The sequence below is a fragment of the Sinocyclocheilus grahami genome, unplaced genomic scaffold, assembly GCF_001515645.1.
Source record: "Sinocyclocheilus grahami isolate Dianchi unplaced genomic scaffold, SAMN03320097.WGS_v1.1 scaffold2435.1, whole genome shotgun sequence".
Lineage (NCBI taxonomy): Eukaryota > Metazoa > Chordata > Actinopteri > Cypriniformes > Cyprinidae > Sinocyclocheilus > Sinocyclocheilus grahami.
This window is the reverse complement of record NW_015507614.1, coordinates 35,982-54,834: the sequence shown is the minus strand read 5'-3', so window position 1 is coordinate 54,834 and position 18,853 is coordinate 35,982. Positions and strand designations below refer to the sequence as shown.

General features: G+C 38.2%; 1 protein-coding gene across 1 annotated transcript in view; it reads right to left on the bottom strand.

The window, feature by feature from the left end:
• Positions 1 to 9,874: 9,874 nt before the first annotated feature.
• LOC107575019 (uncharacterized) overlaps positions 9,875 to 18,853 on the bottom strand; it is a 17,833-nt gene continuing 8,854 nt past the window's right edge. The window contains exons 3-5 of the mRNA XM_016261429.1: positions 13,448 to 15,051; positions 11,701 to 11,761; positions 9,875 to 11,454 (exon numbers count right to left, since the gene is read on the bottom strand). Coding sequence (XP_016116915.1) covers positions 10,707 to 11,454; positions 11,701 to 11,761; positions 13,448 to 15,051 — 2,413 coding nt within the window. The 3' untranslated portion in view covers positions 9,875 to 10,706. The remainder of the gene's footprint in view (positions 11,455 to 11,700; positions 11,762 to 13,447; positions 15,052 to 18,853) is intronic.

Below are 18,853 nucleotides of genomic sequence, written 5' to 3'. Positions count from 1 at the left end.
GCCAAAAGACTGAGATGTCATGTTGAGGATACCTCCACACACACACACACAGGCATGTAATATTTAAACCCTTCACTAAACTCAATGTGCGCTATAATTTTGAAGTGCAAAGGTCCCATTCTTTGTTCCTGTCTGATACTTTTGGCTGTGTGACACTTGTGCATGCTTGGACCATGCGAATGTCAATGAAACTGTGTTTTTATTAAACATTGGTTTAATGAACAAATGGTTGGTCTAACTTTAAATAAATTTAATTATAATTAATTTTCTCAAGGATAAAAATCTACATCAGCTAATGTGTAAACTATAGGGGGTCCATTTTCTGGCACATTACAATATGCATGTAAGTCAGTTTTTACATTAACTTCTAAATCTAATTATACAATTTATATTAGTTGTTGAAATGTACTGATTTACACAGTTGCTGTCACTTGTTCATGTTCATTTATTTAAACACATTAAGACATCACTGACAGTTTACGTAAAATATAATGACTATACAGGCTAATAATTAGCCTAATAATTTTGTGATATAACTAGTAGTAAAGAGGAAGGGGTGATTACGCTTGAACTGTCACGACTAGGGCTGTGAATCTTTAGGTAAACAGTATATATTTGATTCACGATTCATAGGGTTTGATTCGAATGAGTAAAATTTTTTGAAAATTCAGAACGATTCGAGACGATTCACAAATAAATTTGATGCGATTCGATTCTGCATTCTTTAAGTGCATTCACAGGATTATTTAAATGCTTCCCTTAAATTCTTTAAATGCTTAGTCAGCGGGCAAATTCCACGCCAGCCTATATGGAGTCAGAGAGTGAGGGCAAAAAAATAAAAAACACTTTTGCCCATTGTTGGGTGTTAGTTTAATGATGCTATGGCATGACAAATGGCATATGTAGAAATTGACCCTAGTAAAAAAATATATAATTAAACTTTATTTGAAGTACTAGTGCACAATGCACATTTCCTAATATTAAGCCTAAAATGTGTTTTAATGTCACTATTGATGAGGGTTGTATGGTTTTTGAATACTGAAGGTCTTTAAATGCAAGATATTTAAAGTGTACCTGAAGTATACTTTAAATAGTTCCACTTTAGCCCAATCAAATATACTTCAAGGCTTAAGACTAGTCCCAGACTAAAATGCATGTTTGAGCTGTCTTATCTAAAAATATCTTGCTCTTACATATCTTCAAATTAATGTAGAAACAACATAAAGAAAGTATATTTTTAATATTTGTTTAATGCCATTTTTTATTACTGAAGGCAAGTATCACTGATATCTCTGATTTCCCCCCTAATATTTAACCATTGACTGTAGCTATTCAACATTACAGTATAATTGAGAGCTATCAATTTAACATTTATTAGACGAAAGTAACGTATTTTTTAAGTGAACTTTAAACAATCTTCACATAAAACGATTATAAATGTCATATTTACCTGTGCCCTTCAGCAAATACATTAGCACACATTCAGTCTTCAGTTACAGTCATCAGCAGGCTTTTGTGTCATAATAGTGGTAGTTTGCACCTTGTAGACTTGAAGACTTCTAAAGATTTCACCATTACCTAAAGTCTCAAGATCATTATTGTCTTGTATTCTCAGACATAATGGCTGAGGTGAACTGGGAGCTGGGTGATGACAACTTCAACTACAGACCAGCTATTATCTGTCAGAATCTACATGACTCAAACCCACGCGGAAATGTTTTCTCAAGTATTCAAAGAAAGTGCTTCATTTCATCTAAATGAACTCTTTATTTGTCATTGAAAAGACATATGTAAGTACTAAAACACAATACATGTAGTTACATTAACAAAAGTAGCTTTAAGGGTCAGATAAAGAGCACCTCAACCCTTTAACATGTTTCTCAGCCGTTTAGTAGAGCATGTTATTACTACATTACTGTATCATAATGAGAAATGTTAAATTTACCCTGACTGAGCCAACCACTCAGAGTGAGTGTGTTTTGCTAAAAACATAATCTAGATGCCACTTTGTCTTGAAATACCTTTACAGTTACAACCTTTCAGTTACATTTAATAAAATAAATAAATAAATACCAGCCACTTAAAATCTAAGCATATTTTTTGACATATTATAGTTTCTGAAACTAAGCTAAAATGTACAATTAGCTACAAAATACTTCTGATCATTCATCATTTTAATGACGTAATAGTTTTCTAAATATATTACTTTGGGTGGTGGTGGTCTAATAATTCATTAAGCGCTGTATGTGTGTGTGTGTATGCCAAAATCATTTGAAAGTATTTTTAACACGTTCAACCGAATGATTCAACTGTGCAATTGTAGTGAAGGTAGTAAAATGAAGCTATTGCTTAAAACTTCAGTGTATGCATATGTGAAAGTACAGTTTGAATGGACACCAGCAAAGCTTCACACCATACCTTTAAAAATAAAACGATTTAGTTATTCAGAATAAATAGCTATTGTTACAAAGTTGATTCAAATTAATGATTTGAAAAATAATAAAGTAAGCAAGTTTAAAATCCTCATTTGTAAGTCCCTTATAAAAGTGTCTGTTACATTAACTTAAAATGTTAAATAAATAATAATAATTAAATGTAATCGTAATTAAATAAGTATTATCATCAACTAAACCGAACTGATTTTCTCCAGAGCTGCTTTACAGATGAATGAAACTCGTTCCATAATTTCACACAGAACTCAACTCATGAAAATGTGACTTTATATATATATATATATTTAAATCAGTGTGTACAGCTTACAAACATGTGCAATATGTTGGATTTTTTTTTTTTTAAAGATTACTCTCTATCTATCTTTTTTACCTGCTTTAATATATGTATACACTGTATATTATAGGTACACAGTATATACTCTAAAAAATAAGTTGAAATATACAATTTTGCTCAACTTAAGGCTTCCATATTTGACTGGAAACACATAAATAGTAGTTTTGCAGTCTGATTCATTTAGTATGCAATCTATCTAGTTTATATGGTGAAAAATGTTTGCAATGTGGTTCACATGGCTATTACTGTAGAAGCATTTATACTAAAACGCAGTGTCTTATAACTGCATGGATTAAAAGGACTTGGTCCTCATGCTGAAAAAGCTAAATCAAGATATTCATGACATTGTAAGCAAACATATACAGTGGGGAAAAAAAGTATTTAGTCAGCCACCAATTGTGCAAGTTCTCCCACTTAAAAAGATGAGAGAGGCCTGTAATTTTCATCATAGGTATACCTCAACTATGAGAGACAAAATGAGAAAAAAAAATCCAGAAAATCACATTGTAGGATTTTTAAAGAATTTATTTGCAAATTATGGTGGAAAATAAGTATTTGGTCAATAACAAAATTTCATCTCAATACTTTGTCGTTGCCAACAAAGGGTATGGTCTGCTGCTCTGAGTATTTAAAGCCTCCACAGCACACAGATTTCAGTAGATCTCTTCTGCACAGACGGAAGTCACCTCGACAAACTCTGACTTATCTTCTTTCTGTATAAATTTGGAGATATTTGGGCTCTGAAATGGTTTCTGAGAGGTAAACACTTTGCTTTTGTTTTCTTGATGGTTTCCATTTATTCATTTCAATTTATAGCATTTATTAGCAGTTAAAGGCATCTGAACTAACCCCAGTATTGTTGAACTAAGGCTACACATAAAACTAAAAGAATGGCTAAAATGTACATTATGAATGTATGTATGTTTGTTTGTTCTCAGACATTAATAACCTTTAAACTTAGCAGAAGATCTGAATTTTACAGATACAATTTTAACCCTGAGAAATGATTTTACAAATTTAATGAATAGGCAAGAGTTTATATACAACATTTAAGTTTACAATTTGACTAAATCTTAAACTTTAGAAATAAAATATCTGTAAAATCACCTTCCATCACATTATAGTGATCTGATGTATTAATTTTAGCCCTCAAACCCATAAACTGCTTCCAAACTCTTGTGTTGAACATCTTGGCTTCTGGGTTTTGTAGACTCTTGATAATCACAGATTTATTATTTTAAGAGAGTTACATCTTGGATCTCATGTTTTCTTATCAAACCTGGCATGTTTGCAGGCGTTTTTGATGAATTCCTTCACTTTTCTCCTTCAGGGGTCTTTCAGTAGAGCAGTGCTTGGCGGTCTTGCAGTCGGCTGAAAATGACGTTTTGACGCACATCATGAACCTTATGTTCGACTGGAGATACATCAGAGAAATGACGAGGGAACAGGAGCTGCTGCTGGTGTATTTCCTGGAGGCTTTAGTCATGCTGTCGTTCCTCCAAAAGCCAGAAGTGGTGAAGAAAATGACTGTGTGATTTAGTCTCAGTGACAATATGAGCGCATATAAATCTGTTGTTTTTCCATTGGAAGCACCAATGGAAATGTCAAATGTATATGTTTTTTTTAGTCAGAAATTGAAAACAAAATAAATACCATGTTAGGAAATGTCCTAAAGGTGAACTCAAATGGCTTATTCACTATACATATCAAAATGACTCCATTTAGAGACTGAAAATATGCTTAGTAAAGTCAGATTTTTCATGTATTTTTAAGAGAATCATGTGTCATTTTTGTCATCAACCCACATAATTGTAGATAAATCTATTCAGTTTTAGTGTCTGATTGAGAGTAATTTTGGCTTATTATTGTTTGAATGGTTTGCAGGTTTCTGATTGGCTGAAGCGGACGTACATTGAGGGAAATCGTGAGAGAGTTCTGGTGGGAGTAGACGAGTGCAATGCCTTCTTTGTCCTGTCACATGAGGAGGAAGAGGTAAGTTTAATAATAAATGAGATTAAAATGAAGCTACTTGGATGTGTCTAAACCTCACAACTTTCTCTTTTGTCCATCGTGCAGTGGTTTGACGTTTACTACCAATATCTGCGTTCAGTGATGATCAAGAGGAGACACAGGAGATGCAGTTTAGATGAAGCTGAGAAATTCTTCATGTACTCTTCAGGGAATCCGGTTGACAATCCCTGTGAGGATCTAAAGAAGCTGCATGACAAGTGAGTGCACTTAAATTAGTTTTTTTTTTGTGATTCAGGCATTGTTTTTATGAACCTTCTTCGTTCTTTACTAAACCACCTCTTGTTCTGGATGCAGGTATGATCTCCCAAGCATCACCACTGATATGGTCAGATCTTCTGTACACACTGCTGTGCACAAATTGCATTTGACGGATGATGAGAAACTTTCAAGGTACTTCAGCTTCTGGACAGGCAATGAGGAGAAACCTCAGTCCAGTCCTGCTGGGTCTTTATTGTATGTTATCTTGCATGTTCTCCATTCAAGTATCCTGACCGAGATTGTGTTTCTTTAGTCCAGCTGAAGCGTCCGAAGCCGAATGGATGAATGCAAACATAGCTTTCTACTTGCTGAAGATGTCACATCCAGTAATGGTACATGCAGCACCTCCAGAAAATGCTGCACGGGTGCAAATCTCAAGACAATTCGAGAGCGATTGCCACTCGCTTTGGTGCGTGACTCAGAAGAAACTCCGTGAGCGTCTTGTACTTTGTAAGTCGTTTCTTTCAAGTCATCAAAACTGATTTCCTCATTTGGGTGTTGCATCAACTTTGGCATTGGCATATCTGACAGATTGAGCTTTATTAAAACAATTGTTCCTTTTCTTAATTTATTAATGTATTTATCTTGTGAAAAATTATTACCCATTCTGTCAAATTATTCCTCATGCTCCCCGATCCTCACTTTCACAATTTGAGCCCAATGAATCTTGACATTGTTGTCCTGGAATATGCTACTTTTCTGGCCAGCCAGTGTATAATCTCTTAGTAAGGACTAGTCATAGTTTGGAAACATTGCTAAAAGTGTCTGAAGTTGAAGGCATTTTTGGAAGACACATGCACAGCTAATATAGTTATATCTTGTTAATATCGTAGCTAATATCATCTTGTTTCTGCAGATACGTTTGGTCCACGTCAGCCATCTGAGAGCAAAGTGCACAGCTGGATTGAGAAGCAGGGATGGATGGAGAACGTGCCAGATGCTGCTGAAGTTGTGAAGGACTGGAAGCCTCCACGAAGCATCCAGGCACCGGCAGACAGTAAATCGATCCGTCGGATGAGCCGCAGGCAGTGCTGGAAAGGCCTGCAGCTGATGGACAGAGAAGGCAAGGGTCTCAGGGTCGTCACCAGCAGGCCGTTTGCTTGCGGAGAGGTGATCTGTGACTTCCACGGCCGGCTGATCTCCAGGGACGAGGGACTGGAAATCCAGCAGAACAATCAGACTCAAGCTGGACATATGTTTTTCTTTACCAGCAAGAATGGACAGGACATGTGTTTGGAAGCTCATGAGGAGCGCTGCGAGTGCCATCCAAACAAAACTACGTTTGGCAGACAAATGAAACACTCTGCCAGACGCGCCAATCTCAGTCCTAGACTGTACTTTGTGGAGGATGAACCGCTCATAGTTTTCATGGCCACACGGGACATTCAGCCCGGCGAAGAGCTCCGCTATGACTACGGAGACAACAGAAGGTCCTGCGCTGGGGACGGTCTGGATCTGACGCCGTCCTAACTGAAGATGGACATTATCTGGAATATGCATATAGGCTTTTTGGAAAATATCCATATATGGGTGGGACTTATTGTTTTTACATTTATATTGTGACAACAGATTATATCTATAATTATATAAAACTATTTCATTTGAAGAGCATCAATAATTAGACTTGTCTGTACATTACAAATCAAAATTATACAAACAACAAACCTAGAAGTTTATATAATTCTCATCTATTGCTACAAAGAGTTTAACTTTTCTATGCAGTTATAAAATAAAGAAAAATCATATATCTGTTTTGTTGTGTTCTCATAATTTCGTGTTTTCTTAATTTCCTTTTTCTGTTTGCTTCAACGATTTATTTTTATTGTATTTAAATTGTAGGTAAAGCTATATATCGTTGGTTTAGAGGAGAACAAACTAAATTGTTCTGCTTCATGTTTGTATTAATTTACTTTATTTCATGTTACATTTCAAAAAACAAATATATTTACATTTAGTTATTTAGCAGATGCTTTTATTCAAAGCGACTTACAAATTGAGGACAATGGAAGCGATCAAAATCAACAAAAGAGCAATGATATGCAAGTGCTATAACAAGTCTCAGTTAGCTTAATGCAGTACACGTAGCAAGTTTTTAAAATTTTACTTTTATAAAGAATATCTCTTTGGATTTGAGACTTTAGTCTTTGCAACTTTACAGATCTTCTTTATGCACCAAGAGCTTGTAACACTTCAAAGAGAAAGGAAAAATTGAAATCGCATCATATGACCCCTTTAAATAATAAATAAAAAGACAACAGAATAGAAAAATAATAGAGCAAGCTAGTGTTAGAGGCCTTTTACTTTTTGTTAACTGTATAATAAACAAAAAGAAAACCAATGGATAGAATACAAAATGAATAGAGAAGCTAATGTTAGTTGTTGTTTTTTTTAAGAAAACAAGCAGTTAGCAAATGAGTGCAAGTCTAAAAGGGGTAAAGTTTTTTTTTTAAGAATAGTATTGGAATAGAGTTAGAGGGTCAAATAAAGATGGAAGAGATGTGTTTTTAGCCGATTCTTGAAGATGGGTAAGTACTCAGCTGCTGGGACTGAGTTGGGCAGGTCATTCCACCAGGAGGGAACAGTTAATTTAAAAGTCTGTGAAAGTGATTTTGTGCTTCTTTGGGATGAACAATAATGCGTCGTTCACTTGCAGAACGCAAGCTTCTAGAGGGCACATAAGTCTGAAGTAATGAATTTAGGTAAAGGGGTGCAGAGCCAGTGGTGGTTTTGTAGGCAAACATCAATGTCTTGAATTTTATGCGAGCAGCTAGGTGTGACGTGCATTCTTTTCGGCTCATTAAAAATTAATCTTGCTGCTGTGTTCTGGATTAATTGTAAAGGTTTGATAGAACTGGCTGGAAGACCTGCCAAGAGAACATTGCAATAGTCCAGCCTGGACAGAACAAGAGCTTGAACAAGGAGTTGTGAAGCATGTTCCGAAAGAAAGGGCCTGATCTTCTTGATGTTGAATAAAGCAAATCTGCAGGACCGGACAGTTTTAGCAATGTGGTCTGATAAATTCAGCTTATCATCAATCATAACTCCAAGGTTTCTGGCTGTTTTTGAAGGAGTTATGGTTGATGAGCCAAACTGGATGGTGAAATTGTGATGAAGCGATGGGTTTGTTGAAACCACAAGCAGTTCTGTCTTAGCCAGGTTGAGTTGAAGGGGACGGTCCTTCATCCAGCAAGAAATGTCTGTTAGACAAGCTGAGATGCGAGCAGCTACCGTCGGATCATCAGGATGGAATGAGAGTTTCACTTACCCAGTAATGTGAGAATAACTCTAGAGAGAAAAAGGAAAGACACTTTTGAATAACATTTCCTATGCATTTTTTGTCACAGCCAGTTGTTGGAGTGTCCAGCTTAGCCACCAGAGGGCACTCTTTTTATATCATTGTTTGTGTGTTCTGAACTGCGTTTCCCATAACCCTTTGCACTCATTATTTAGTTCATTACTGCCAGCTGTTTATCATTGACTCATTAGCCTAACCCTATATATATATACCTTGTTCATTTTGTCTTTAGTTGCATCAGTATTGCATTTTGTTCCTATCTTTGTTTCCTGTTTTTGCTCATGTGGATTACGTTTTTTTGGACTCTGAGAATAAAACAGCTAATGGATATTTTGTGTGAGCATTCCGTGACATTTTTATAGCAGATCTATTCCGCCAAGACCAAATACATTAACATTGTCATATCCATCACCATGCTAAAATCTTCCAAGAGTTGTCATGATTGAAATCCTCAAAAATGTCATCTTCCAAGTCCTCAGATTCTCCGGCAGGTTTAACTACGCCAGGCTTGAAATCTTTGACTGAATGTGGATTATGCTCTCTGTTCCCGTGAGACTGATAAGTTGCATATTTATTTTTAAAAGCAACCAAAAAGCCATTTTAAAGTGGTTAAGCAAAAAACAAATAATAATAATAATAATCAGCAGGGATCCCCAGACCAATACAATTAGTGTGCCTCTCTATTTTAAAACCCACGAGCCGCCACTGATCGTGTTCGTATTTTTTTATGATTGATCACTTCTGGGAAATGCATATAGTCAAAAGTATGTGGACACCCAATAATTGTCAACATTCTAAAATATATAGTATGTACTGTAATATTGAAATAATTGTGCAGAATTTATGAACTTAAACTTGACAATATTTGCAGTTATTACTAAACCATTTTAAATATATTTTTCTCCATGTTATTCACCCTGTAATCACATACATTTTGTTTACAATAAATATTTTTTTATGTAGGAACATGACTTTTGTGAAAATATGGGGAATAAAAAGCATAGTCTATTTACAAAACACTGATCAATAGTAACAGAGAAAAAACAACAATCTTGGACTCTGCATTTCAAAAAATAAATTTTCTTAAGTGGAAAAAAACTAAATGACATCCTGTTGCGTCCTTCAAGATTTTTAATTTGATTAGACTAGGGAAGGAAGGGACAAAATTACAGTCATATCACAGCATAAACATCAAATATGTTATAATGTCTGTCTATGGGAGTGTGTGTGCCCTGTGTGTGTGTTTGTGCGCTGGGGTAATTCTGTAGTCTCAGCCCTTCGTTTGGGTATAAATCTTAACTGGATTGTCAGATTTTGTATATTTAAAAAAATCTAATGTAATAAAAAATGCAGTTTTCTCGTAAACTCCATTAATTCCTATGCGGGTCATAATGACCCGTGAGGGAGACTTTTTTTGTTACTCTTTTTTTTTTGTTTAAAATTTTTTATTGCACCCATTTAAACTCCTCGAATCCACTCAAAAAACATTTGTGTATTCCCGGTGCAAGTGTGACAAAAGTAAAGAAATCTTGGACTGGTACGATCAACACTATTTTTAGAATTTTTTTGAAAATCATTTCTGGGTCAAAATGACCCGAGGGACGGATGAGGGTTTTAACAAACTAAACTAACTACCAAAAAGAAAATGTGGAAAGAAAAAGATCTTCGGAGTAGAAACACCCTAACTAAACTACATGGCCTAACGAAAAACAGCGGAAAAAAACATACAGAGGGTGGCACTTTCTCCAAAACCTAGTGTGTCTAATACAGAAGGGAAAATGTCCTACGTGTTGCACAGTGTATGTCGCGTGACCAACTTACCTGCACGCACCTTCCCAGCCTCACACACAACGTGATAACTGGAAAGACTGAACAGTAAAACGCAACTATACACTGTACAAACAAATCAACAACAAAGGACTCTTCTAACAAGTATTAAGCACACGTAAAATATGCAGAAAACAATCTCAGAACAAAAACAGAGCAACAAATCACACACAAGCAAAGAGCAGTATAACGAAAGCAAATTGAGCAAAACAACTGGGGGATACACAGGCTTTTAAAACTGGGTGTTGAAAGGTGTTTGGCAGCGTGAATGTCATCAGAAAGACTGAGGCTGAGGGACCAATTGGATCTTGAACACACAACGCTACCACACATACATAAACATGACGCACATACACAGCGTGCATAGCGGCTTACATAACACATCCTATATGGTTGTATCCTGTTTAATGATTATGATTCATAGCAGAGAGATGTTGGTCACTAGCTGTTGTTAACTGAATCAAGTATGTGTCTCAATTGTGCCATTTTCCTTTTGTCACGTTATATCCTAATAAATTACTATTTTGTCTTTTGCTTTCTGAAGTTTAATGGTGATGTTCTGTAGCTGATGAATGAATTTCTTCATTTCAACAATGAATTTTCCAACCTTTGATGTCATCCCACTTTCGTCTATTTCTTCATCTATGGGTGTTTCTGCTAGTTTCTTCATGTCTTTGAGCACACTGGTATTTTTTAAAACTGAGATCATAGCAAGCACAAAGTTAAATCTGCCAACATCTGCTGCTAGTGATGCAGTTGAATGCATATTTGCAGACATCTGTGCAGTCAATTCAACAACATCTTCTATCTGTATGACATCTTGCTCTTTTAATATTTTCTCAGTATGCTTAATTTTGTTCATCTTTTCAATCATAGGCTTGATTTTATCCTGAAATTCTTTCAGTTCAACTTCAATGTCTTGTCTTAATTTTGTCATCTGCGGCATTTGATTAGAGCTGTTTATTCCACGGGAAAATCGAGCAGCTCTTAGTGCCAGTACTCTTGTGACAACAACATAAGCAGTAGCAAGAAGAGAAGTTCCCAGAGTAAATGGAGCTGCAACTATGCCTGCAAACAGAGCAACACCTCCACAGATTCCCAGCCATCCTGCATCTCTGGAGGCTTCAGGAGAACGTCTGTAACCTTCTTCAAATTCTTCGATAATACTGTGCAGTCTCTCTGTGCACTGTTGTAGTTCAAGGTGATCTCTCTCATAGAGCTCAATAAATTCATCTCTGAGACGAATGACTCCGGCTCTACAGAAAATAAATATTAGTTTATAATTATAGAACAGTTTGTATTATAAATGTTTTTATTAATGGTAAACATATTAGTTGATATGCAGATGACTTTGATAATATATGGCGCTTTATTCTACTGTATATATATTAAATACTTTAAACTATTTATTAATGTTGCATTATAATATAAATAATGTAATGTTTGTTTAAACACCCAGTTATTGCAATCTTCTGAATTAATGCATAATAATGTTTTCTCACATTATTTCGGGAGGTTCATCCAAGCTCTTGTGCCGGCGGTCATGAGTGGATGATGCCGCTGCTTCAATTACATAACACAAGTGAACCATTATATGATGTGCATCAGAAGTGGATCAAAAATGTAAATCAATCACATTATTAAAACACTATTGTTCCAGGTGAGTGCTGCTGTTGTCTGTGTAATTTCTGTGTATGTAAACAATAAATAGTTGCTTGTATAAATTATAATAATTTGTCTTTTTTTAATGTAATGCATTTTGTAAGAAAAACCCTTCCTGTTTGACTCCACTTAATATTAATAATAAATAGTTGAATCCTACAAGTTCCTTGCCACTTACATCTGCAGGGATCTTAAAGGGGTCATATGATGCGATTTCAATTGTTCCTTTCTCTTTGGAGTGTTACAAGCTCTTGGTGCATAAAGAAGATCTGTAAAGTTGCAAAGACTAAAGTCTCAAATCCAAAGAGATATTCTTTATCAAAGTTAAGAGTCAGCCACGCCTACCTAAAACGCCTCGTTCTAAAACGCCCCCACATATCTACCTCACTATGTGGGAAGATTTGCATAACGCCGCCCAAATGTTCACGCAAAGAAAGAAGGCGTAAATTTTATTCTCGCTGTAGTATTGTTGCCGCCGCCGCCGCCACCATGTCGTGAAGGCACTGTGTATTTGTGTTCTGTGTGTTTCGTTGTGAAAGTGAAACTACTTTGTTTGGTCTTCCAAAAGAGGACGATATCGCTTCGTCATACCTAGAGCTGATCCGTGCTGGTCGCTGAGGAAATACATCAACTTAGTGCTGTGGATCGCCGGATCGACTTTCACCGTGGGCGAAGCGGAGTCCAGCCCGGGGTCGTCACATGTGGTTGCCGCAGGCATCACAATATGGTGAGGGGCATAACATTTCCGTCACACGCTTGAGGTATTCAGCCAATCACAACGCACTGGATAGCTGGCCAATCACAGCACACCTCGCTTTTCAGACCGATGAGCTTTGTAAAAATCGACACGTTTCAGAAAGGCGGGGCATAGAGGAGAAACAATAATGTACAGTATGTGGAAAATAATGTGTTTTTTTAACCTTAAACCGCATAAACACATTTCATTACACCAAATACACAAAATAATGTTCTTTTTAGCAGCATCATATGACCCCTTTAAGTAACACTGTCCATATTATCAGAGTAGTTAGAGTGGCAGAACTTCCCTTCAGGTTCTGCATTTGTCCAGAGTCAAGAAACAAGAGCCTTACATCACCCCTTACACTGTCTGTTAAAGATTGGTTAACATGAGAACTGTCAGATTTCAGATTATTTATTTATTTTGAAGCTATAAACCTTTTAAATACCATTTGACTTATACATTCATATTATCTTTATTTTTCATCTTGTGTAAAACCATAAGGTTGTTATATTTAATCATTTTTGTTGTCTGCTAAGCATTGAATTTGGTACCTGCAACTACAGTGCATATGTGTGCCTCATACTGATGACAATACTTGGCTAATAAAGTTGATTAAATTCCTAGATTCCAAATATGGATTCTTTATTTTATATTAAATTGATTTTGAAAAATAAAATTAGAAATATCAGATGTTAAGTAATTTCATAATGGTACTTTGGAACGTGAATTATTTTCTCTGATATATCAGCATCATTTTTGCTTTTTCATCTTATGTTTTCAGACTTGTTGCATTTATTCATTTTTATCAGTACTGCAATTTTCAAATAGGTAAATATTTTGCCCACCAAATTCCATGACGTGACATAAAGCCCCTTTGTTCTTCCTCTCTTCTCCAGCTTTCCTCAGATCCTCCAGGTTCTTCATCCATTCATCTTTTCCCTCCTCCTTCAGTCTGGGAATCAAGAAATCCAGATGTTGAAGAGTGAAAGCGCTGTCTGATTTAAGTGCAATCTCTGACAGATTCATGACTGTCACATAAGCTTCATGAAGCAGTTTGGACTTTTCATTTTTCATCTTCTCAAGTTCGCTCTTCACTTTTTCTTCTATTTTTATTTTATTCTGAAACTCTGTCATGTGACTTTTATGTTCCTTTGTAATGTTTTCAAAAATGTATTTTTGAAAGCTGGTTTTAGGCTTTTCACCAGTGTGTTCATACTCCTGTTTCAAGTCAACAAATGTCAAAGTGATTGTCTTTGTCACATATTTTTTGTTCTCTCTAACATGTTTGCTGTAATGACACTTTCCTGTACACACAGTGCATTGATTGTTTTTCATGACTGAACACTTTGAAGGTTCTTCATCTGAGCAGTGCTCATGACAGTTTTCCTCACAGTCGGAGCAGCAGGTTGCATTTCTGTTCCACCACCATTCATTTTCAGTGGAGACGTTTTCTTTCACAGCTGTTTTGACTGTAAACGGAAAGTTTTCAAATTTTTTAATTTTGTCTCTGTTCTTTATGATGGCTTCCTTAACCTTATTCAGTTCTTCCGTTTTTAACTCTTTCTCACTAATTTGCTCCTTCAGATAAGACACACAGGCCTCAAGTCGTCTTCGCTCGTTCAGAACATCTGATGTCATCACAACACTTTTTCTGTTCTTTTCAGCCAGGAGTGTGAAGAACTCATTCAAGCTTCTCTCTCCCATTTCCCATGATGATCTGAATGCATGTTCATACTGCTTGTCTCTTTGCTGTTTCTGCTGGTTGTTGAATAAGAAGTGAACAGGTTTTTCTCTCTCATCTCTTCTGCAGGGTATTTCTGCTGTTTTAATGGCATTAAGAGCATCTGTTGGAGGTCCTGCATCTGAATATGTGAGTAGAAACACTATGTTCTCCTCTATATCTCTACCAAACAGAGACAGAACTGAGTGAAAGATGTAAAACTCTTTTTCAGAGAGTCGATTCTGAGACGCCTTCATCACAAAACACACTGCATCAATATAATGAATCCCATCCTCATCTGAAAATAATCTCATCAGATACTCAGAAATCTCTCGGTCTTTCTCGTATCCTTCAGTGTTTCCGTATCCTGGAGTGTCAATGATGGTCAGAGATGTTGGGTTTTCTTCAACAAACACTTCATAAACAGTCATCTGATGTGCATGGGATTGTGATTCATTTATATCTTCTTCTTCTTCTGTGATTTGAGAAAACTCTTGATCTTTAAACTTCACTCCCAGTAAGTAGTTGATCATGGTGTTGATGATGGTTGTTTTCCCAGCGCCGGTTTCTCCCACCATCAGTATGACTTTGTTCTGCTTGTTTCTATCTTTTTGTCCGTATGTCCATCGTCTGACCTTTCTGTTAGTCCCATCAATATATTTTCTTTCAGTTTTCAGTTGGTAAAGCGCTGGAGGACCTGGATTTATAAGTGTGGCATTGTGACGTGATCTGCAACATAGAAATAATTAATATAGCATCAACATGTGATGTCTTCTCAATCCCTTATTATACTGCATAAAAGGTAAACACAAATGCAAAAGTATCTGAAACACACTCAAAATAATGTTGTACTTGGTTTTATTGTCCTGTATTTTGTGCTCTCTGACATTTTCTAATCATATTTTATTTTTATTTTGTGTGTGTGTGTCCTGGTTTTCTCTGCTCTTCTTTTAGCTTTCTGTGATTTCTTTTCTAAATGTTGCAGTTCATGTAAATTAGGGCGGGCTTAATCACCACCACTGGTCCATTAGTTCTAGATTGACAGCTCCCCCTCCAGCCAATTTTTTGTCTCTGCCATGAGAGGTTTGAGTTCCATGGAAGATGACACTTATGAGTATCATCGAACTTATGGACGTGGTGACACAACATAGCGTGTCAATGCAGGCCATAAATAGATGCATGAAATGTGCATCATCAGCTTCTTTGTCTTCAGAAGCTGGATGTTTGTTGAGCATGGGTCTATATCTTCAAAGAAATTGTGTTGTGTGAGTGAAATCATTACAAGGAATTGAGGTCTGAAAACGGTCATACAGATTCAACTTAGGTCTAAAGCGTAACTTACGGATTCGTAAGTCAAATCCGTATGCCAGTTTAGCCAAAACGAGAGCCTTTTTTTTTTTTACAATATAAGTGTTAAATATGGATATTTTTCTTGCACAAATGCATTGATTCGCTTCAGAAGGCCTTTAGTAACCCCCGGAACCATGTGGAGTACATTTTCTGATGGATGTATGCACTTTTTTGAGCTTCAAACTCATGGCAGCCATTCACTATCATTACAAGCTTGGAAGAGCCATGATGTTTATTAATATAATATAGGACAATATTAATATAGGATAAAGAAGAAAGTCATATACTCCTAGGATGGCTTGAGGGTGAGTGAACTATGAGATCATTTTCATTTTTGGATGAACTGTCCCTTTGAGGCAATCGTTATGCATGCTTTTTTTTAAGCAAGTCTAACTAATGATATGCTGTTTTAGGGCACGAAACAAGCTCTGTCAGATTTTGTGACCGCATGGCAACTACTACCCAGTGTCTCTTAGTGGGTCCTAAATACTATCAGAAAAAGTTATAGAATTCCGTTTGCGTCCCATCGACCTGGGGTGAGAATCTTTATGCACCTCACAATCTGATCCGATTCTGATTCTAGGATTCAGGATCCGATTCTCGAAAACAAATCTACTTTTTTTTTCTTGTATTGATTAGTTTACAGACATAAAGGGTTAGTTCACCCAAAAATGAAAATTCTGTCATTAATTACTCTCCCTCATGTCGTTCCAAATCCGTAAGACCGTCATTCATCTTCGAAACACAAATTAAGATATTTGTGATGCATTCTGATAGCTCTCTGACCCTCCCATAGACAGCAAGGGTACTACCACGCTCAATGTCCAGAAACATAGCAAGGAGATCGGTAAAATAATCCATGTGACATCAGGGGTTCAACCGTAATATTACAAAAGTACGAGAATACATTTTGTGCGCAAAAGAAAAAAAAAGACTTTATTCAACAACTCATCTCCTCCTCGTCACCCTAGCGCCATTTTGGAGAGTATTCACTGTGTGGTGTGACTGACACAGAGCAACATACGCTGTTTGCGCTCAGTGGATACTCTCCAAAATGGCACTAGGGTGATGCGGAGGAGACTAATCCAGAGTCCGCCCTCTTCCCACCCCATTTTGTACACAGATAGCGAAGCGCATAACGAAGGTGTCTTTTGTTTTAGTACGTTTGAACAATGAAGCGATCCTGGCATGCATACTTACACAGAATACCAACCTCAGAAAAAAAAAAAGTGAAATGGCTTAGTTTTATATATGAAGGGAATGTCCCAGAAAGAGTGAGCAAAAACATCTCAAGTTACTTATGTAACCATGGTTCCCTGAGTAGGGAACGAGACACTGCGTCCTCTAGGGGTCGCTATGGGGAACGCTTCGTCGTGACCCGTGTCTGAAGCATACATTGAAAAACACCAACAACACGTTGGCCGGGGACAGCCCATGACGTCACTACCGGTCCGACTATTAGTATAAATAGGCGCCGGGAGAACATGTCATTCACTTGGTAGGACGCCTAGAGGACGCAGTGTCTCGTTCCCTACTCAGGGAACCATGGTTACATAAGTAACCTGAGACGTTCCCTTTCATGGGAACTTCGAACTGTGTCCTCTAGGGGTCGCTATGGGGAACGGTATACCCACGCCACCATGCTGAGGGGAATGCGGGCCAGAACCATGGCGAGCACTAAGTACCAACTTTACCATTTTCATGGTGAGCTGCCCCTGGGACGTCAGACAGCTGTCCGTGACTTTATCCCCTAAGGCCAAAGGCCTAGGCTACATTCCCAAACTTACCTGTTAGGGCCAGACTCCTGGGCCCGGGGTAGAGCTCCAGGCTTGGAATCAAAATGAATTCCTTTAAGGGGATACGACCAAGAGCCTAGTATCATACTAAGTCTTGGCCTGTCACACAGGGGCTACCGCTTGCTCTTGCATAAGCTCTTAAAGGAACTGTCTCAACAGACCCCTAGTAGCAACACCCTGTTAAAGTAGGTATCCTAGGATACCTAGGTGGAGCCCAAGTGCTTCGCTCTCAGAGGGCTCTCTTTGAGGAGGGAGCCTTCACTAGCGTTCCTCGCGGTGCCGGCCCCGCTTTCGCTGAGGCGGAGCGGCGGCTGTGCTAGTGGGTTTCGCGTATGTATCTGCCTCCTAATCACCAGATCCGGCGCCCGCTCTCGTGGTTTCGGAAGCCCGAGCTGCGGTCCTTCCCACCGGGGAGAGGGCGCGATGCTCCGCCTGTCTTTCTCCGAGGAGAAATGAGCTCACCAGTTGCACAAACATCAGTTACACAAGCATATTATGCCTGATATTATAATGAGCAGCATTAATAGGGAGCGGAGCTCGCGCAGTCGGCTCCTGGGGGGCGGATTGTGTTTTTTCCGCTGTTAAGCACTCCGCTCTCGCCGAGCACGCTCCGAGGAGTGTGTCCGTGCCTGTGATCTTGCGATTGCGGTCTCGCTGATTGATGTTGTTCGTGTGACTGAATGGCTCGCGCACAGCGCATATATTACATCATTTCGGTTTTTGATGTGAAACTTTACTACACTAGACCGTATTTACTCGTCTGGTTGTTTGATTGCATTTAATTCTGAGGAATAAAATGAAGTATTTGTCTGACTACGAGAAGTTAGATATACAGAGGCTCTTGGGATATAAATTTCTCGAATGAGAACGCGCGTTAACCTCTCTTCCTCTGAGGAGGTTGAGGCGGTTAGCAGGGGCTGCTGGGCGGAGCAGTCCCAACCCACCGTGTTCCAGCCCCTCATTCTGGGGGCCTCACTTCTCGTACTCCGCAGAGTCTAGAGTCAGAGTGGCGCTCCCAGGCCGAAGGCTTCTAGCAGAAGGCGGGTCTGTGGACCGTAATTCTCGCTGGATAGTCTTCGTCGTAAATGTTCTGACGCCTAAGGCCTAGGACTTTTTGAGGGCCAGCTCCCTCTGGGGGAGAGCGGTGTACACCGCATTACACGGTGCCCGTCTCTCCTCAGTGCCCTCAGGAGGTCGGTCTGCCAACCCTGCTGTATTCTAGGGCGCAGTGGTCTCCGGCGAGCACTTCTCTCAGTAACCGCCCGGAAACGTAGCGGTACTTAGAGGCTCGCTACCTCTACGGAGGTATCTAGAGCAGCTAGTACGGCCGTCCCCTGCCGGTCCGCTGCTTCAGGGCACTGAGCTAGCTGCTCTAGGCACACCAC